At 55.8% G+C, this 20,603-nt stretch overlaps 2 protein-coding genes across 5 annotated transcripts in view; one reads left to right on the forward strand and one right to left on the reverse strand.

Moving 5' to 3' along the window:
- The window catches only part of CDC42BPB (CDC42 binding protein kinase beta), a 112,415-nt gene extending 93,887 nt beyond the window's left edge, over window positions 1-18,528 (forward strand). For 3 of the 4 annotated variants that reach the window (XM_082450970.1, XM_082450971.1, XM_082450972.1), the window contains 14 exons: window positions 291-396; window positions 1,053-1,189; window positions 1,746-1,885; window positions 3,102-3,183; window positions 4,389-4,605; window positions 4,733-4,795; window positions 5,779-6,375; window positions 9,190-9,287; window positions 9,375-9,459; window positions 9,582-9,699; window positions 9,780-9,897; window positions 10,323-10,428; window positions 10,535-10,605; window positions 17,133-18,528. In XM_082450970.1, coding sequence (XP_082307096.1) covers window positions 291-396; window positions 1,053-1,189; window positions 1,746-1,885; window positions 3,102-3,183; window positions 4,389-4,605; window positions 4,733-4,795; window positions 5,779-6,375; window positions 9,190-9,287; window positions 9,375-9,459; window positions 9,582-9,699; window positions 9,780-9,897; window positions 10,323-10,428; window positions 10,535-10,605; window positions 17,133-17,264 — 2,070 coding nt within the window. In that variant the 3' untranslated portion in view covers window positions 17,265-18,528. Of the gene's footprint in view, window positions 1-290; window positions 397-1,052; window positions 1,190-1,745; window positions 1,886-3,101; window positions 3,184-4,388; window positions 4,606-4,732; window positions 4,796-5,778; window positions 6,376-9,189; window positions 9,288-9,374; window positions 9,460-9,581; window positions 9,700-9,779; window positions 9,898-10,322; window positions 10,429-10,534; window positions 10,606-17,132 lie in introns of those variants that run through there. The other variant, XR_014260910.1, reaches the window with a different exon arrangement.
- LOC309655670 (uncharacterized protein) lies at window positions 17,378-20,113 on the reverse strand. Its single transcript, XM_082451108.1, has 2 exons — window positions 19,191-20,113; window positions 17,378-18,750 (listed from the first exon to the last, which is right to left on the reverse strand). The coding sequence occupies exons 1-2, from the start codon at window positions 19,976-19,978 to the stop codon at window positions 18,459-18,461; spliced, it is 1,080 nt and encodes a 359-aa protein (XP_082307234.1). The 5' UTR covers window positions 19,979-20,113; the 3' UTR covers window positions 17,378-18,458.
- Between the last annotated feature and the right edge of the window lie 490 nt (window positions 20,114-20,603).

Here is a 20,603-nt window from a genome sequence, read left to right on the forward strand (position 1 = left end):
CAGCCCCAGAGCCTCTGGCAGCCAAGGGGCTTGGGTCACCGTGGCGCCCCAGCCCGACCAGCCTCGCTGGTGTGGGCAGCGAGGGTCTTCACTGAAGGCCGCGCGTGTGGCCTCATTTTCTGGCTCAGGCCCCGTGCGTGGGGTCACGCCGGGAACCGCGCACGTCGTGGAGAAAGCGTGTGGCTCAGCTTTTCCAGGGCGCGCTCCAGTTGTTGGAACGCTTGGTTACAAGCAGGCATGTCCCCGGTCCCCACCGCCCGTGTCTCACCACCTTGACCTTCTTCCTGCAGCCGAAAGCGCACCAGTTCAGCATCAAGTCCTTCTCCAGCCCCACGCAGTGCAGCCACTGCACCTCCCTGATGGTGGGGCTGATCCGCCAGGGCTATGCCTGCGAGGGTGAGTGCGGCCTGCGAGCCGAGAGGGGCCGGGCGTGGGAGTCACGGCGAAGGCCGGCGAGGCCAAGGGCCGCCTAGCCGTGAGGGGCCCAGGGCACATGCTCCTTCTCTGGTTTTACAAGAGCTCGGTGCAGGTCTCTGAGTTGAGATCATGCTGCAGTGGACAGCGCGCTGCTCTGGGGCGACCAGGGTGTCTGTTGGTCCTTGTTTGTTACAAAACGTAGCATCCACGTCCCGTCCACGTCCATTCTCCAAGATGAGGAAGAGCAGAGAGTAAGAAGAACTCTACGATCTTCCACTGTCAGGTCATTTAGAGATGAGCACCACGGTCTGGTCTCTCTCCTGCTGGCGGGTCACTGTGAGCATCTTCGGCCTCTGCGTTGTGCTCTCGCCCTGGGCTGGGGCTGGGCGGTCATGCGTGGCCAGCCGAGGTCCCGCGGTGAGAAGCGGGACGAGCCTGGGGCCGGAGCCCCCGAGCACAGGCGCCAGCCCCCCAGCGAGTGCTAGCGAGCGTGTGGGAAAGTTGCTCGATGCCAGCCTAGCCTGAGCGTTGGTGGGAAGTGCTCTGAAGGCGGGTTCCTTCCTGGGGTGCCACGCACGTCCGAGGCGGCGGCGGCTCTGGGCGCAGGTCTGACAGGCTGCCCTGTGCTTTCGCAGGGTGCTCGCTCGCCTGCCACGCGTCTTGCAAGGACAGCGCGCCCCAGGTGTGCCCCATACCCCCCGAGCAGTCCAAGCGGCCTCTTGGTGTGGACGTGCAGAGAGGCATAGGAACGGCCTACAAGGGCTACGTGAAGGTAGGACGTCCCCCCCGCTGCCTGCCCAGGCAGGCAACCCAGCCTGGTGACCCACAGCCATGCCCAGCTGCCCTGGAAATCGGTCCCTTTGCTGCATGAAGCGACCCACGTGCCGGTCCTGGGAGCCCTCCCCTCCTGGGGTCCTGAGGACCCCCCCAGAAACACAGCATCAGCCGGGGCCTCTCGTCCCCACCTCCTGGGCTGATGCGCTTAAGGTTTCAAAGCCAAGTGCCATTTGAAGGCGCTGTGCCCGGCCCAGCATTCCACGATGCTCCACGTCTGCTGTGAACGCACCCATTCGTTGAGCTGTCTGCACTGTCCCCTGCGTCACCTTCTGTCGTGGGCAGAGCCCCTCCCCAGCACTGCCCGAGTCATCCTGGGCCCAGACACAGCTCTGCCGCCGGCCTGGACTGGCCGTGCAGCAGCTAGGAGGGCACCACCGCACAGCAGCCGCCTCCAGGAAGTCTCCCGGGCCTGCCACCGCCACTTCCCGCTGCCCGGACCTGTTGCGGCCGGCACCCCTGGCCCAGAGGAACATGGTTACTTTGATCCGCAGGTCCCCAAGCCGAGCGGGGTGAAGAAGGGGTGGCAGCGGGCCTACGCGGTCGTCTGTGACTGCAAGCTCTTTCTGTACGATCTGCCCGAGGGCAGGTCCACCCAGCCTGGCGTCGTGGCCAGCCAAGTCCTGGACCTCAGGTCGGTGTGGCGCAGTCTATCCTCGTTCTAGGAGGTTTACTTGACTTACATATCTGAGAATGAGAGTTTGTTGCTTGGTAGCCTTTAACCCCATTTCTACCTTCACGCCCTTAATTATTGGGCAGCTCCAAAAACAGGTGCCTGCTAGAAACTTTCCTGCTGTGAATGTTTTTGCCCTGAAAGATTTGCCAAATAGGCATCTAATAAGAAAAATACATACCCAAGAACAAGTAGAAAAGATCCCAGAGACACACTGCACAGCCTGAGGTAGTCTGTGCTCTTGTCTTCGTGAACCCTTGTCTTCATGTGGCCACAGCGTTTGCTGAGTGGCACCGTCTCTTAGGGCTTCCATCTCTAGTCAGATGCCTTCCTGCCATCAACATACAAAAAGGCACAGCACCCTTCCCTCCCCACCTTCTCTGTGGTTAACTCTCTGAAATGGACATAATAGCAACGTCATGAGGTACGAGGGTTGTTGGGAAGATGAAGCAAGTGAATAGACAGGGTGTGCTTAGCTCAGAGCCTGGCGGGCGGGGCTGTTGTTGCTGCTGCCACGTCCTCTCCTCACGAGGTGGAGCGCCCGTCCCTCTGTCACCACCCCCAGCGCCACACAGTATGGCACCTGTCCGGGGCTAGGGCCTGGCCTGGAGCTTCATTCTCCGGCATTGGTATTCGGGGGACCCGTGGGGCAGGGGTGAACAGCTGGGCACCTGTGATTTGGAAACGTCCCCGGGTGATCTTGCTCACCCCTCGCTGCACACAGGTGTGCCCCTGGCCCAGCAGTGACGAGACCACTGGCAGGTGTCCCGAGGCGTAGCGCTGCTCGTAGCCCAGGGTTTAGAGCGAACTGGAGGTGATTCCATGGTTATCTCGGCACATTTTATTCCCGTTTATAGCCAGGTACAGGCCAAAGCAAAGATGTGGTATGTTTGTACTTGTGGAACAGTCTGGCACAGTATAGAACAGTGTGACTCAGGAAGGTGGTTTTATTCTCAGTCATCCCTAATCATTGAAACGCATGCAAGATTCTCGTCTTTTGTTTGTTGGCTTTGTCATTATAAGCGTTTTCTTATCCTGGTGGAGGCAAGGAGCCTCCCTTGTATTCTAGAAAATAGTCCCCAAAGTATCCTTTCTCATAATGTTCCTAAAGGGTGGAGGACAGGGTCCTGTGTGTGTGTCTCTTTTCCGATATTCTGAGTGTGTTATTTCTTACCAGAGATGAAGAGTTCTCTGTGAGCTCAGTCCTGGCTTCAGACGTCATACACGCTTCACGCCGAGATATTCCGTGTATATTCAGGGTATGTTTTCTTTCCAGTTTTTTAGAGACGTTTCATTAACAATAAAACGTCCGTAGGGGGACTTCCCTGGCGGTCCAGTGGTTAAGACTCCGCAGTTCCCCTGCAGGGGGCACGGGTTCAATCCCTGGTTGGGGAACTAAGATCCCGAATGCCACGTGGTGCGGCCAAAAAAAAAAAGAAAAAATCCATGTGGTTAAAATAAAAGGACTGTTGTGAGCATTTCCTTGTCCTGTAGCAAGGGGCTCGCGCACATCCAGGGCGGACCTTCCATTTCTCCAGATTCCTTCACACCTGTCGATGTGTCCTGTGTCCCCCGTCCCCCTCCCCGTACTGGGTAACAGACCCTCTCTGCACACGGCAGAGCCCTGTCTCCCCAGCGTCAGGCCCTCCCACTCCGTCCTCCCTCCTCGGTCTGTGTCCCGGCTGCTCCAGTCCAGTGCACTAGGTGCTGGAGGCCGACTCGCGGTTGGCTATAGATGAAACGGACCCTTCAGCCTCCCTCCTGAGGACTTGTTGGCCATTAACTGGAGCAAAGCCGGGGAAAAATCAGTAGACATTGCTTATCAGCGGTCTTGTTGGCTGAGTCGGAGTGCCCCCTGCTGAGCTAGTGTTAGATGCTGTGGCGTCAGGAAGCTTCTGGAAGATTGTGGATCCCCCTCCACTGGGAATTTTTATAAGTACAGAGAAATTTGGTTGACCACAAAACCAAGTCTATGGATCACTTTCTGTTAAATCACATCTCTTCAGAAACTGTCTCTGTATACAATACAGAAAATTCCCATCATTGTGTGCCTAAAGGATGATTTGTAGCAACTAAGGCTGTCCCGTGCCCTGGTAAGTGTTTGGGGAGCGCCCACAGGGAAGTTGTTTGTTTGAGATCCTGTTGTCCCTTGACGTGTTCTGAGAGTGTGTTTCTCAGCTGTGATCAGAGCCTTCAAGAAGGCAGCTCTCGAGTGAACAGTGAACTGCAGTTCTGGCCAGAGCCGAGTCACCTGAGCTCTGGCGAGGCCGGGCTGCGGGCGCCGTGTGAGAGCCGGGCTGTCGCGGCCCGCGGGTGGCTGGACCAGGACCCCGGCGGCCCGCCCACGGAGGCGAGCTCTCCGGCAGCAGCCCCCGCCCTCACCCCTGCAGGCCGCGTGGCGTCGGTTCGGTGTGTCCGGTTGTCTTACGGCTCTTCTCTGTCTGTTTTGTTTTCCGTCGTGAAGGTGACGGCCTCTCTCTTAGGTACACCTTCTAAGACCAGCTCGCTGCTCATTCTGACGGAAAATGAGAACGAGAAGAGGAAGTGGGTGGGGATCCTGGAAGGCCTGCAGGCCATCCTGCACAAGAACCGCCTGAGGAACCTGGTGGTGCACGTCCCGCAGGAGGCCTACGACAGCTCGCTGCCCCTCATCAAGGCCGTCCTCACGGCCGCCATCCTGGGTGCGTTTCTCCACGTCCCGGCCGCGTGCGGGCTCAGCGGTGTGGCCCGTTTGAGCTGGTAGTTTCCCCGCCGCTTTGGAAGCAGACGGCCCGCGCGCCGGTACTGACCGCTTTACGTTGTTCGCAGACGGGGACAGGATCGCCGTCGGCCTCGAAGAAGGGCTCTACGTCATAGAGGTGACCCGGGACGGTGAGTGAGCCGGGCGCTCGGGCTGCCTGCTTAGCGCCACGCGCGCGGGGTCGGTGGTGGCAACGTGTCGGGTTAAGATGGATTCCCTGGGTGAGAGGAGTAAGTCACCGCGTCAGAGAGCTTTGTAAAGAAAGGGAAAGGCCAGCGGCTGAGGAGAAGGACGCACCACAGATAGGACAGATGGCCAGTAACTTTCTGCCTCGTGTCCCCCAGCCCCGAAGGCAGTGGGCGGGTCCAGTGAAACGCAGAGACCAGCCTCGAGGGCTGGTGGTGAGCTGACTGCCGTGTATATTAGGCCCTTCAGGGAGAGGACTGAGCAGGGAGTCGGGGCAGGGAGAGCTTCCCAGGAGGAGAAATGCTTCCTTAATTCCTGGGTGCACCGAGGCCTTACCAAAACTCTCCTTCCTTTGCTTCAAATTTTGACCTTTCATTCTTCCCAGAAGAAAAAGCAAAAGTACCCCCAAGTCTCCCCGCTTCACCGCCCTGGGCCCAGCTCTGGGTGCCTCCCCCAAGGAATAGGGAGTTGCCCCGAGGTGGCGGTGGCCCCTTCCTGACGAGCCTGGGGTCCCGACACAGTGGAAGAAGGGTGAACACACGTGGCCTTGGGATGGTGGCTGCTGCCGCGGGCTGTTTGTTCCTCGGGGTCCAGACCCCCGGCTCTCGCTCAGAGCCCGCGTGGAGGCCCTGCCCCAGTTAGGGTATTGAGGGTCCTGGGTTGGTCTGGGGGCCCAGTGAGCGGGTGGGAGCCTTCAGCGAGTTTCTCCAAGGATCCAGTGAGGTTTTTTTGTTTTCCAACCGTGGTTCCTGGGTTCGGGGATGAGCTGGCAGGGCGTCCAGACCTCCCCACGCAGGGCCTCACTGCCCTCGGCCCCTCCCAGCCAGGGCCCTGGCGCCAGGGGAGTGTGTGAGATGACGAGGAGGGGGCGCTCTGGGTGGGGCGCGAGTGGAGGCCCTGGCCTCACGCTGTCGCGCCCGTCCTGCAGTGATCGTCCGCGTGGCCGACTACAAGAAAGTGTACCAGATCGAGCTTGCCCCCAGAGAGAGAGTCGCCGTCCTCCTCTGCGGCCGGAACCACCACGTCCACCTGTGTCCATGGTCCTCCTTCGACGGCGTGGAGAGCAGCGTGGACATCAAGCTTCCGGAGACAAAAGGCTGCCAGCTCATGGCGACCGGGACGCTGAAGAAGAGCAGCCCCACCTGCCTGTTCGTGGCGGTGAAGCGGCTGGTCCTTTGCTATGAGATCCAGAGAACTAAGCCTTTCCACAGGAAGTTCAGCGAGCTTGTGGCCCCTGGCAATGTACAGTGGATGGCCGTGGTCAAGGACAGGCTCTGTGTTGGCTACCCTTCCGGGTTCTCTCTGTTGAGCACCCAGGGAGATGGGCAGGCTCTAAACCTGGTAAATCCCAATGACCCCTCGCTTACGTTCCTCTCACAACAGTCTTTTGATGCCCTTTGTGCTGTGGAGCTCAAAAGTGAGGAGTACCTGCTTTGCTTCAGCCACATGGGACTGTACGTGGACCCACAAGGTCGGAGGTCACGCACGCAGGAGCTCATGTGGCCTGCGGCGCCCGTTGCCTGTAGTATGTATATGTTTTCTGTTGCCATACCCCGTTGCCGCTGTCGCATCGCCGGTCAGCATGTGTCCTATTTGCCTTGGTTTGTCCTCTAGCTCCCTCAGCTGAGTAGTCGGGAGAGGCGGGCTCCGCAGCTTGCTGCGGGGGGCAGGGCGGTCCCACTGCCACACCCCGGGCCCGTTGGAGTGGGCTTGGCCTCCTCTCCCACGGGCCCTGCGGGGGCCCCTCAGCCCGGGAGCCCGACAGAGACGGCTGGCCTCCCTGGGGGAAGGCGAGGCCAAGGGAAGACAGGACCTGCACTGTTTTACGTTTTACAAGATGTTCTTCATGATGATGTATAAACTTACACGGTGATGAAAACAAGCTAAAGGTTTCCAGTGACCAGAAAATACCCAGTTCTGATGTCCAGGTCAGAGTTCCTCTTGGGACAGATATTGTTCCGAGGGGTAGGAGCTGTTCTGGAGAACAGTTGTTGCTTAACCGGCTCAGTTAGGTGTCCTTCTGCGTGGATGACAGCACTGGGCGCGAGGCCCTGGAGTCCGCACTCCACGGGGGGCACTTCCTGCTGGGCCTGCTGGCTGAGCACTTTCTAAAGACCCTAAACCTCAAATTCTGCCCACTCGATATAGGGAATAGCAGGTGGGCTGCGTCATGACGCCCGAAGGCCAGAGGGACGAGGAGTAAGTAGGCAGCCACAGGGCACACGTTGGTTTCAAGCTGGCGGGGATGGGGTCGTGGGGGCGGGAGGTGGGAGTTCGGTTTTTCCTTAATTACCTAAAGGTACAGTCTTGTGGCTGCCTCGTTGCTGGCTTCAGCAAGCTGGCAGAACAGCGAAGGCGCTGGGACCAGGAGCCCGGCCCGTGAGGGGAGCTGCCGGCCTTCAGCCGGCGGAGGCTCGCTGGACGTGTCCCGGCCTTGTTAGCCCCTGGTCAGGGCCTGGGGTGCGGTGCGGGCAGCCAGAGCCGGCAGGAAGGGCCGAGGCCTGGCCCTGGCGCTTCTCCTCCTGGTCTTTCCCTGCCGCACCCACTCGTCTTCATGGGCGGCCAGTGCAGGAATGGCCTCAAGACCACCCGGTGACGTCTGACAGGATGCAGGTCACTGAGTGCCGTGTTCTGTAATCTTGACCGTGAGTGACCTGGCAGGGACGCCCGCGCTTCCTGCGTTCTCCTCTGATTCCAGCTCTCTCTCCACCTTTGTGCTCTCTTGTTTCACCTCCATGCACAGTACAGATGCCAAGTCAGTTTTAGAGCTGGCAAAAAGTAATTCAGTAACTTTCAGGATGGAGAACTAAAAGTGTTGCCTGCTTGTCCCAAGCCCCATCCGAGCATGCATGTGTTCTCGCCCCCTCTCCTGTTACTCAGGGGGCAGGGGGGGGCGTTAATCGGTCCCATCCTACCGAGGAGGACCCTGAGGGCCACGAGGTGAGGGGACCTGCACAAACCACACAGCAGAGGCTGGCTTCAGACTCAGATCTGTCAGACTTCACGGCCTGTGTTCTTTCCACCGATTTAACTTTCTAGTTTAAATTTTTCTTTAGACTGGACATCTCCGTTTATCACTTTATCAGTAAGTCGTATGCACAGATCTCTCCTGGCTCCCTGCAGATGAAGCCCCACATGCTCACAAGTAAGAAGAGCTGCCCCAGAAGCCCCCATGTGGGGGAAGGTCCTCTGAGTTACTTCAGGGCCCTCTGATTTCTCTGACCATCTTTTTCGCATGTGGCACTCAAAAAGAAGGCCTCATGGTTTGTCTGAGATGTCACTTCTGGGACAGTTTGGTGACTGGTTCCAGCATCTTTTGTCTGTTTCCTAAACCCTGTTGTATTTTCTTTTTTGTATTCAAAAGAACAGGTGTGATCAGAGAGCCCATTTGGAATCTGTAATAACAGCATAGCAGAAGCTTTTTAGAAATTCATCTTCAGTTAAGCGTAACATGAGGAAGATTAACCCTGGAAGGGAGAAGGACCAGGAACCAGGGCTGAGCCAGAGCCACCTGCCAGCTCTGCGTGCCAGCCCGGGCGAGGCTGTGTGATGACAGCATGCTGGGACCCCAGCCTTGCGCCTCCCGTGGCAGGATGGCAGGATGCAGCCTCCACCGCTGCTTTCTCTCTCTCAGATAGTTCAGATATTTTTTACCGCTGTCCTAAACATGGGAAAGGCCCCTTGCACTTCGGGTGCCACAGGGCCACCAGTCCTCGGTCTCACACGCGTGGTTCGCTGGGAGGGTTTTCCGTCACGACCTGACGGTGTCCCATCCCTTAGCGGGGAAGGGGAAAGACAGCACCAACTCCCCAGCTCGTCGCAGGAGAGTGATTGTCGTTCTACTGCGTGTGTGTTCAGACCCGATTACAAGAGGGCTGCCTGAAAGCTCCAGAGTAAGCCAACGCCCTTGCCCAGAGCCCAGCAGGAGTCTCTGGGTGGAGATTTTAAATATTTACCCAGGAATCTGACCTTTTGGCATCTCTGAAAGAAGGGATTTGCCTTAAGAAACAGGACATTGGGCCCTTTCCTGGATTTCAGATGTGTTGAGCCTGAAGTGACAGGCTTCTGAGGTAGTTGTATAAGAAAGCTAAAGGGGAAGCCAGGTGTTTAAACAGGTCACCTTCGGCACCTATGCGATGGTATTGAAATGCTGTTTAGTTTCAGGAGTGGAGGTAAAGCGTTCAGACGTCAGTTGTGTTTGTCTGAACCTTGAAGTGAAGGTTCCCTCTAGAGTGAGGGGCAGGGCCCCTGCGGCCTGGGCCGTTGCACCCCACGCGGGGCAGGCGGCCCCCGGCACCGGGGGGGTCCCAGGCTCACCGCTCTGCTCCGTGTGCGCCAGGTTGCAGCCCCGCGCACGTCACGGTCTACAGCGAGTACGGCGTGGATGTCTTCGACGTACGCACCATGGAGTGGGTCCAGACGGTCGGCCTGCGCAGGGTAAGGCCTGGTGGTGCCCGGCCCCTCCCCCGGCCGCCGCCCCCCTCCTCCCCAGCAGCCAGCCTCCCTCTCTGGTTTCCAACGCAGATCCGGCCACTGAACTCGGAGGGCAGCCTCAACCTCCTCAACTGCGAGCCTCCCCGCCTGATCTACTTCAAGAGCAAGTTCTCAGGTGAGCCCTTCTCGGGGGGAGCAGAGGACGGGGGCTGGAGGGGGGGCCTGCCTGGGAGTCGGCGGCCGCGTGGCCCTCCCCCCGGCCCCACGGAGCCACAGCGGCCTTTCCTTGTCCTGCAGGAGCGGCTCTCAACGTGCCCGACACCTCTGACAACAGCAGGAAGCAGATGCTGCGGACCAGAAGCAAAAGGCGGTTTGTCTTCAAGGTGCCGGAGGAGGAGAGGCTGCAGCAGCGGCGGTAGGAACCTGGCTGGGGGCTGGGCTGGGCCCAGAGGACCCGGACGCCTTCCTGAACCTCACGGTGTTTCCTTCTCCTAGAGAGATGCTCAGAGACCCGGAGCTGAGATCCAAGATGATCTCCAACCCCACCAACTTCAACCACGTGGCCCACATGGGCCCGGGCGACGGGATGCAGGTGCTCATGGACCTGCCTCTGGTGAGCCCGCGGGTGCTGTCCCCTGCCCTCCCCACACCCAGCTCCCCTGTGGCTCCTGCCTGTATGCTCCTGAGGTGTCTGTCACCGTCTCAGTCCGTTAGGGGTTTGTGAGAAATAGCTGTCAACAGTGACTGCTGAAACATCTGAGTGTGGGCAGGTAGCATACTTGGTGGGGGTTTTTTTTTTTTACTTAAAAAATGTGTTTTCTGTAGAATTTGACTTGGCCTAAAGCCACTATTGCCAATTCTTAGCTCAAAACTGACCTGATGCCACTGTCCAGAGGTCCTTCCCAGCCCGTTTTGCTTGTCGAGGCCCAGGGCCCCGGCCTGCTCATGCTGCAGACTTTGCACTTGGCCTGCGCGCTCTGCCCAGGGCCCAGCTGTGCTCCCCCCGGGCGTGCTCACGTGCTGTTCTCCCTGCCCCAGAGCGCCGTGCCCCCCTCCCAGGAGGAGAGGCCCGGCCCTGCTCCCGCCAGCCTGTCCCGCCAGCCTCCGCCCAGGAACAAGCCCTACATCTCGTGGCCCTCATCAGGTACCAGGGGCGCCCGGGCCGGGGCCTGGAGGCTGGGGCTCCAGGCTTTCAGGTCGTCTCTGAACTGTTTGCCCCAAGATGATCGATGGCTGCCTGTGTTCCGTAGGTGGATCTGAGCCCGGCGTGGCTATGCCTCTAAGAAGTATGTCTGATCCTGACCAGGACTTTGACAAAGAGGTAAGACTTGCCCAATTACAAGGGACAAGGCCTGGGGTCTGCAGCTCCACACGTGCAGGAGACTCGAAGCAGCTGTTCTTTGGAGAAAGAGACTCCATCTCCCCTGGAGCGGCCACGTAGGGCCTCAGTGGTCACCAGTCCCCCGGAGCTCCCCACTCATGACTGCTCAGGCTGAGCCAAGGCCGGGAGGAGGGAGGACATGGACCCTGTGGCTGTGAGTGTGTTGGGAGAAAGATGTGGCTTCTCGCTTCCAGGTCATGGCCTCAGGGGGACCGAGGCCTCTGCAGCCTGGTGCCGGGCCTCCTTCCAGGCCCTGCTCCCGAGTCATCTGGTCCCTTGCCCCCAGCCGTGGCTGCCCGAGGCTGGGCCAGCCCTGGGAGGATGCTGCCGAGAGCTCAGGAGGCATCAGGAGGGGGGCCGAGGGAGCTGCTGGGGCCCGGCTCTGCTCCTGGGCACTGACCGCGGGTGCGCGTCACTGTGCACAACTGAGAGATGAAAGCCCTCCTGTGAAAAGTGCAGGAAGGCTTCTGTCTAGACTTTTCCGTGTAGTTTTATGCACGTGGCTGTAACACATCTGTAGGCACGTTCCTTTTAAAGCACAGGTGGCCTCATGTGTCTTGCCCTCTCTCTCCTCCTCTGACAGCCCCTTGGGATCGGAGTGGGGGGGGCCACGTGGGGGCGTCCCTGGCTCAAGTGTTCTTGGGCTTTCAGACCCCGCTCCTGGTTGCAGTGTCCTTGGTTCCCTGTGTGTGTGGTGGGGGAGGAGGATGGGAGGAATGGCAGCCTGAGGGCTGTGCCCCAGCAGCACTTTTGTGGGAAGGAGGAGAGGGGCTGGGTGCGCTGGCTGTTCTAACAGCCCCGGCACCCACAGCACGTACTCACGGGGGCTGCTGAGCTGACAGCGGAAACCAGAAGGGCTTTGCTTCACGTGGTCCTCACCTTCCTGGCTTGGCCGGCTTTTCAGGTGTGGATCGGCTGCTGCTTCCTCTGCGTCCACCTTTGCGCCCTTTACCCGTCTTCTCTTGAGTCACCATGCTTTCCTCTTACTCGTTTATAGAAACTCTTCATAGATTGTGGGTGTTAATCTGTTGCAGATACTTTTCCCCGTATCGCTGATTTTTAAATTTTGTCTTCAATTGTAAGAGCATTGTCATACAGAAATTTTTAATTCTCGTACAGTCCAGTCTTTATCTTTTTAATTAAGATAAACATTCTCTTGTAGTCTGAGAGCTTGGGGTTTTCTGTTAGTCATTACGTCGTGAAAGTGTCTGCGAGGGGGTGTGAGAGTGAGTGTGTAAGTGTGTCTTAGCGTGTGTGTGTGTGTGTGTGAGCAAGGACCTGAGCTGCTTTCTTTCTAAGGTACATGACACGCTGGCCCTGCACCACTTACTTCCAACTTGAAGTGTTACCCTTTATTATTTGTTAAATTCCTTTGTTTACGTGTCTGTATTCCTGGATCCTCTGCTGCACCACCTGTAACCTGAGAGCCGGTAGAGCACATCTCTTCATTCCCACTTTTCAAAACACTTTCTTAGCTTCTCCTTCAAATAAATTTTAAAATATTTTTAGGGGCTTCCCTGGTGGCACAGTGGTTAAGAATCCGCCTGCCAATGCAGGGGACACGGGTTTGAGCCCTGGTCCGGTAAGATCACATGTGCCATGGAGCAACTAAGCCTGTGCACCACAACTACTGAGCTTGTGCTCTAGAACCCGCGAGCCACAACTACCGAGCCCACACGCCACAACTACTGAAGCCTGTGCACCTAGAGCCCCTGCTCCGCAACAGAGAAGCCACCGACTGCAATGAGAAGCCCACACGCCGCAACTAGAGAAAGCCCACGTGCAGCAGCAGAGACCCAACGCAGCCAAAAATAAAATAAGTTAAAATTTTTGTTAGATTACGGAGCTTGTTGACTCCATCATAATCTAAAAAAAGTGAAAACTGTGTTGAGCTTTTCGCTGGGATTGTGTTGGATTTGTAGATTAATTTGGGGGCTGCTCACCGTCCTGACCTTCCCTGTGTAGGAACACTGCACGTCTCTCCCCTTGATGGGTTCCCTCTTGCAGGTTGCGCGTGTTGGTGGCTAAATAAGTTAATTCTTAAGCATTCCAAGGTTCTTGTTGCCATTGTGCATAAAATATAATCCTCTCAACGTGGGACAGTGAGAGATTCAGTTGGTGAACATTTTGATGCCAGTTTTTCCATCTGTGTTTATCAGTGAAGTTATCTGTGCCTTCTTTTCTGAGCTGCTCTCTTTCAGCTGTCTTTAGGGCTGCACCAGCCTCAACTCTGGCTTACGAAATCTGTATCTCTTAGTTGCCATCATATAGGGGTTTTCTTTCCTGGAAGGTTTCATAGGCCTCCCTTAAAAGGGCCTGAGGTTGATGGCTAGAGAGGTAGGTCTTCTGGGGGTTTTTTTCTTATTTTTTTCCCTGCAACTATCTGTTTTGAAAAATTTCAAACTTCCAGGAAAGTTGCAAGATTGGTAGAGCGAATAACCCACATAAGCTGTACCTAACCCATTTTCCCCATTTGGGTTTTTGGGGAGGAACCAGCAGAAAGTGAGTTGCAGTTTTACCCACCGCTAAGTACTTATCCCGCACCTCCCTCGGGAGGGCGTCTCCCCGCTGCCCGGCGACGTCCTGTTCCTAAACCTAGAATCCAGCCGGGGCCATGCGCTGCGTTTAGTAAGGCGCGTCTCTTTAGTCTTCAGTCTACTGTGCAGTTTGTTTACAAAAAGTGCAGTTTTTTTGCAAAACGTTCCTCAGTCAAGTCAAGGCTTGTCTGATTTTTTGAATTGGGTAAACCGTGAAAAGGCCCCGCACCTGTCTCCCAGCCGCCCGGTTCTCCCCAGGGACCAACAAACAAGTGTGTATGAGTGTGCGTGCACACATGCACACACTTTTTTCCTGACTGCACACATCGTGCCCTTTATCTGAGGGCGAGGCTGTTCCCTCACGTGACCACGGTACAGCTGCCACGCTGATGAAGCCACCTGCGTGTCCCCATAATGTCCTGAAGCACCTTTGCTGGCGCAGGACGCAGTCCCCAAGCACGCGTGGCCTTTAGCTGCCTCCTCTCTTTGGCCCCTTTACTCTGGGACGAGCCCTCAGCCTGTCTGGCAGAGGGCACATCTTTTATTCTCTAGAATGCTCCTCAGTTTGGGTGTTGGACGTTTCCTTGTCTTTTGAGATTTGGGTTGTGTGTCCCAGGGTGGAGTACGGCACACAGGACGTGGTGTCCTTGGGGTGTTGCGTCCTGAGGCACATGGCATCTGTTTGTCCTGTACTGACCTGTTTGTTCCTCTTTTTAAGTTTATTCAAGTGAAACTCACGTAACAGAAAATAACCATTTAAAAGTCAACAATTCGGACTTCCCTGGTGGTTCAGTGGTTAAGAATCCGCCTGCCAGTGCAGGGGACACGGGTTCAATCCCTGGTCCAGGAAGATCCCACATTCCGTGGGGCATCTAAGCCCGTGAGCCACAACTACTGAGCCTGTGCTCTGGTGCCCTGAGCCACAACTACTGAGCCTGTGCTCTGGAGCCCTGAGCCACAACTACTGAGCCTGTGCTCTGGAGCCCTGAGCCACAACTACTGAGCCCACGTGCCACAACTGCTGAAGCCCGTGTGCCTAGAGCCCATGCTCCGCAACAAGAGAAGCCACCGCAGTGAGAAGCCCGCGCACCGCAACGAAGAGTAGCCCCCGCTCGCTGCAACTAGAGAAAGCCTGCGCGCAGCAACAAAGACCCAAGGCAGCCGAAAATTAAAGAAGTCAACAATTCAGTGGCTGTTTAGTACATTCACAGTGTTGTACAACCACCAGCTCTGTCTACTCAGAACACTTCCATCACTGCAAGATAAAACCCCCACTCACTGAGCAGTTTCTCCTCAATTCCTGCCTTCCCCCAGCTCCTGGCTACCACCAGTCTTAACAATCTATGGATTTGCCTGTTCTGGGCATTTCATATAGTGGAATGAATTATACAGTACGTGGCCTTTTGTGTTTGGCTTCTTTCACTCAGCATCATGTTTTCAAGGTTCACCCATGTTGTAGCATGTATCAGAAAGTTGGTTCTTTCTATTGCTAAATAGTCCAGTGGATAGATGGACCACATCTTATGTACTCGTTGGTTGTTATGAATAGTGCACTAGGAACATCTGCATACGTGCATTTGTTTGAGTACATGTCATCACTTCTTTGGGGTGTGTACCTAGGAGTGGGATTGCTGGGTCATACGGTGGCTCTACTTTTAACTTTTTGAGGAACCACAGCAGCTGTACCATTTTACATTCCCACCAGCAATGTACAAGGGTTGAGTCCACATCTTTGCCAACACTTTTTTTTTTTTTTTAAAGATTTATTTATTTTATTGATTGCTATGTTGGGTCTTCGTTTCTATGCTAGGGCTTTCTCTAGTTGCGGCAAGCGGGGGCCACTCTTCGTCGCGGTGCGCGGGCCTCTCACTATCGCGGCCTCTCTTGTTGTGGAGCACAGGCTCCAGACGCACAGACTCAGTAGTTGTGGCTCATGGGCCTAGTTGCTCCGCGGCATGTGGGATCTTCCCAGACCAGGGCTCGAACCCGTGTCCCCTGCATTGGCAGGCAGATTCTCAACCACTGCGCCACCAGGGAAGCCCACTTATTTTTTTTCTTACAAGAAAATTTTTTTTCAATAGTCATCCTAGCAGGTGTGAAGTTGTATCTCATTGTGGTTTTGGTTTGCATTTCCCTAATGATTAGTGATGTTGAGCATCTTTTTCATGGGCTTATTGGCCATTTGTATACCTTCTTTGGAGAAATGTCTATTCAAGTCTTTTGCCCATTTTTTAATTGGATTATTTGTTGAGTTGTAAGAGATTTTTATATAATATGGATAGGGAATTCCCTGGCGGTCCAGTGGTTGGGACTTGGCATTTTCACTGCTGTGGCCCGGGTTCCATCCCTGGTCTGGGAACTAAGATCACATAAGTTGTGTGGTGTGGCACAGCCAAAAAAATAGGATACCAGACCCTTATCAGATATGTGATTTGCAAATATTTTTTTCGTTCTTTGGATTGTCCTTTCACAATTCTCTATGTCTTTCAGTGTACAAAAGTTTCTAATTTTGGTGAAGTCCAGTTTTTCTATTCTTTTCTTTTGTTGCTTGTGCTGCTTTTGATGTTATATCTAAGAATCCATTGCCAAATTCAAGGTTATGAAGATTTAGTCCTGTTTTCTTCTTAAGAGTTTTATGGTTTTAGCTTTCGTTTAGGTCTTTTTTACATTTTGAGCTAGTTTTTGTGTGGTGTGAGGTAGGGGTCTAGTTTAATTCTTTTGCAGGTGAATATCCAGCACCATTTGTTCCTTCCCCCATTGAATGGTCTTGGCACCCTTGTTAAAAATCCGTTGACCACAGGTTTATAGATGCATTTCTGGACTCTCAATTCTATTGCATTGGTCTTTATATTAATACTACCATGCTGTATTTGATTACTGTTGCTTTGTAGTACATTTTGAAGTAGTAAGTTTGGGAAGTGTGAGTCATCCCACTTTTTCTTAGTATTGTTTTCACTATTCTCAGTCCTTTGCAATTCTATATGAATTTGAGGATTGGCTTTTCCATTTCTGCCCCTCCCCCAAAAAATCCGTTGGAATTTCAGTAAAGATTGCATTGAACCTGTAGGTTGATCATTTTGGGGAATATTGCCATCTTTACAGTAGTCTTCCAATCCATGAACATAGGATGCTTTTCCATTTATTTAGGTGGTATTTCATTTCTTTCAGCAATGTTTTATAGTTTCAGTATACAAATCTTTCACCTTATTGGTTAAATTTATTCCTAGCTGTATTTTATCCTTTTGGATGCTATTGTAAATGGAATTGTTTTCTTAATTTCCTTTTCACATTGTTAATTGCTGGTGTATAGAAACACAACTGATTTTTGTGTGTTGATCTTGTACCCTGCAGCTTTACTGAATTTGTTCTTTGTGGAGTTCTTTAGGATTTTTCTATCTATACAGAGTCATGTCAGCTGTGAAGAGAGATGCTTTTACTTCTTCTTTTCCAACTTGGATGCCATCTTTTCTTGCCCTGGCTGGAACTTGTAGCACAGTATCAAATAGCGGCAGTGAAAGCAGCACCCTGGTCTTGTTCTTGCTCTGAGCGGGGAGCTTTGCCTTTCACCACTGAGTGTGAAGTTAACTGTGGGCTGCTCATGGACACCCTTTGTCATGTTGAGAAAGTTCCTCTCTGTTCCTCATGCTTTTATCATGAAAGAGCTTCACGTCTGTGACCTCTGACTGCTTGGTTGCCATGCTGTCTGGTTTCTTCACTGCAGAGTTACTCCTTTTTGTAATAGTTACTGAGTCATTTGTGGGGTTGGGCCTTGGTTTATGATCTCTCACCAGCAAGGACAACGTGACAAGCTTGCAGAGAGTGTGTTCTCATAACAAGAATGGAGCCAGCAGGGGCTAAACCTGCCCAGGCAGCATCGCCTCCACAGGCCCAGGGCGATGGTTCTCACGCTGTCCCTCTTTGTCTTCACAGCCTGATTCGGATTCCACCAAACACTCGACTCCATCGAACAGCTCCAACCCCAGCGGCCCACCAAGCCCCAACTCCCCCCACAGGAGCCAGCTCCCCCTTGAAGGCCTGGAGCAGCCGTCCTGCGATGCCTGAAGCTGCCGGCTCACCACAACAGGGCTGGGGGGCCCAGGTGGCCTCCAGTGTCAGTGCCAAGACTGAGCTGACCCTCCAGTGTTGTCCAAGGAAATGTAGAATCGATTTGTAGATACGGAGATGAAGAAAATACTTTATTATAATAATGATCGGTTTTATGCCGCACCGAGGCGGTAGGCCAGATCTGCTCATCTGCACAGCTGTTCCGTTTGCACACGAAGGACCGCCTGCGGCCCCTCCTGCCCAGAACCAGCTGAGGCAGCGCAGGGGGGCCTGTGACGCCAGCCTCCTGCAGACCCCAGTGGCGCCCGGGGGGCTCTGCAGGAAGCAGGCAGCTCGGGTTGGCCTCGGTGCCGCGTCTGTTCCCTGTTCCCTGAAACTGTTTCCTAGGACCTTAGGAGAATAGTAGGAATTTGTATATCATTCCCAGTGTCCCTAGAGTTTTGAAGACAGAGGAAAGTGGAGCTTAGTTTGTGGCCTTTTTATTCATTTAGCCATTACGTAGTCAGACGCAGAAGTCCTTCTGTCGACCTTGTAGCCATGGACAGAGGCCCATTTGAGTGAAGCCTGCCCTGTCCTGGTCCCTCGTGTGTGTCAGTCCGTTTCTGGTCACAACCACGAAGTGTCACCCGTATCTACTACTGTGAAGTCAGCTGTGCTCCGTTTCCCGCTCGCTTCCACAGCTCTGCCTCCTGCTGTAAAACCAGTGAGTGTCGTGCAGCCGGGCCCCGAGGCCTGCGGGCCGAGAGGAAGCCAGAGCCCCGGGTAGCCCTGCGGCAGGCGCCAGGACCCCTGCCCTGCATGGAGCCCCGTGACTAGTGCCCTTCTGGATCGTGTAGACTCACCGCCACACTCCGCCCGGTGGGCCGGCCCGCAGCGCCTGCGTGTATCTGCCTGCCTTCCCCGCGGCGTTTGTGAGTATCAGGCAGCTTCCTGTCTCTGTAAAGGCTTGCGATAAAGGCTCGCCCTGCTGGGCTTCTCCCTGTTCTCCCACCGGTCGATGTTCTCGGTGGCAACGCTGTTGAAGACGTGCACTTACCTTGAGTCGGCACTGAGTGACGTGGGCACTGTGGCCTGCCTGTGCGTGTCACACGCCCAGCACCCGCCTGCCCGCCCCCTGGGCCTTCTGCTGGGGCTGGCACCTGCTGGGGGTTCTGGTTTTTACTTTTTTAATGTAAGTCTGAGTCTTTGTAATTATTGAATCGTGAGAACATTTTTGAACAATTTACCTGTCAATAAAGCAGAAGACGGCAGTTTTAAAGTTCTCAGTGGTTTGTCTGAATGTGACCACGTGTCACCCGGTGTCTGGCCCCCCAGTAGCGCCCTGTGCTGGAAAGCACCGTCTTGCCTGTGGAAGCCATTCTTGGTCATTTGCTCAGGCGGGGTCCATGCTAAAAAGGTTCGTGTCCACGTGGCAGGAGCCAGCCGCCAGAGCTGGGACCTCTTGCCTGCCAATGTCACGATGGGGGGGCCTCCTGGGGACACCCTGCACCATGGTAGGCAGGGTCAGGGGTGGGCCACTGGCTGGAGAGGGGGGCCGTCTGGCCAAGTGTCCGTGCCAGGACAGGCAGATGGGCACTCAGCCTGAGAGCAGCAGGTGCCCTCCAGGGCCGGGGCAGGGTGGGGCCAGCTGCTGCACCGGGGACCCCAGTGCTGGGAAAGGGGGATGTGCCCATGAGCCCGCAAGGCAGAGCAGTGCCCCGGGAGGGAAGCTGCATGTGACAGACGCACGCTGGCCCTTCAGCAGCCCCGGGGGGTAGGGTGGGGCAGACCACCACCAGGAGGGGGGAGCTCACGGGGAGGCTGGGCTGGATGGGTGGCCACATTGGGGGCTCTGGCCCCCAGGGCGGGGGACAGCCTGTGGTGAGTTGGGTTTCATCATTTACTCCCAGTAAGCTCCTGGTAACGTGTGAGCAGTGACGGCACCTGCCGAAGAGGGTGATGTGAGGATACAGTAGAGCACAGAGAGCAGCCCCCGGGTGCCTGGCAGGTGATGCTTGGGGGGCGTCCTGGGCACCCTTGCAGCTCCGCCAGTTGGCACGGCCCGGGCTCCGCAGCCAAAACAGCCCCGCCAGGCGGCGGGGACCCAGGCCCGTCTCACTGTGGGCCTCCGTGGTCACAGCTGGGGAAGGAGCATGGCAAATTTTAGGAGCAGACACAATCCTCCCACCTGTACCTGAAAGGGGACCACCCAAAGCACAGGCAGAGACAATTGACTGAAATCGCAGCACCTGGAAAAGTGAAAAGCGAGCATAGGCCAGTGGTGAGCGGCCATGTGAGGTAGTGGGCAGCCGGGCCTCGGGGTCAGAGACGATGGCATTGGATACTGGCCCTCCCTCCGTTTGATGTCTGCCCCACGTGAGGTGAGCGCCTCTCACAGGTCTGAAACACGGGTGCTGAAGTGTCAGTCGTTCTTTAAATGCAATATTAGCTATTGCAACAGCTACACAACACCAAGAGGAACGACCACCCACAGCAACATGGGTGAGCTTCACAGGCAGGATAGTGGCCACAGAGCACAGCTTCCCAAGTGACGGAAACTTACCAGCAAATTCACTGTTAGAGGCTCGCAGGTGGTTACCCTTGGGGGGGGGGGGAGGGAGGGGGGATGTTTCCAGATGCTGCTTACACAGAAGTGTCCCTGACAGTTCAAGCTGGGCATTTGTCAGTACAACTTTACACACACACGATTCACCGTCCCACTGCTGCCCCATCAAGCACCTACCAAGTGAGTGTCCTACTCAGAGCGGCTCAGTCCCGACACCCACTCTCCAGGTCAGAGCTGCCCTCAGAAGGGGGAGGGCGAGGCCTGGCCCTGCAGCGATGGACACCAAACAGCCCGCACCCAGCAGGACACACCTGCCAGCTCTCTGACCTGCTCCACCACTGTGGCGGGCAGCTCTGCCCCTGCCCCCAGCAGAGGGGACAGATCTACTGTGTCCCTGGGACCGCTCCTCCGGGCAGCCCAGTCTGCCGCAAGTCCAGGTCCACCTGGCTGGCCCTGGGCCTGAGCAGCTTGGCATGAGGTAGGGGAGCACCTGGCAGCCCGCTTCTCCACGCTCCTTGGCGCCTCACTCAGATTTGCTGCTCCCCACCGTCCCCCCTGCTGCAGTCCCCTCCCTAGCCTTAGGGGCTTCTTGCACGGGCTCCTCCAGGACCGGGGCAGCCCCCTCCTAATTCTGGGTGGAACCTCGCAGACCAGAAGCCTCGGACCGCCCCAGCCTACAGGTAGTACCCAGGACTGCCCTGGGCGGGTGGCCAGGCGCCAGCCGGCACAGGCTCTGAGGACCACCCCTCACCATCCCACCAGGCAGGGGCAGAGGGGTGGCAACGCAGGAA

Source organism: Balaenoptera physalus (genome assembly GCF_965194825.1).
Source record: "Balaenoptera physalus genome assembly, chromosome: 2".
NCBI classification, from domain to species: Eukaryota; Metazoa; Chordata; class Mammalia; order Artiodactyla; family Balaenopteridae; genus Balaenoptera; species Balaenoptera physalus.

What these genes read in the sequence shown, in the direction of transcription:
- LOC309655670 (XM_082451108.1), bottom strand. Translation starts at nt 19,978, where the DNA reads ATGGGGCAGCAGTGGGACGGTGAATCGTGTGTGTGTAAAGTTGTACTG. An exon ending in CACATCACCCTCTTCGGCAG is followed by an intron (nt 18,751 to 19,190) that starts GTGCCGTCACTG and finishes ACCATGGTGCAG; the next exon opens with GGTGTCCCCAGGAGGCCCCC.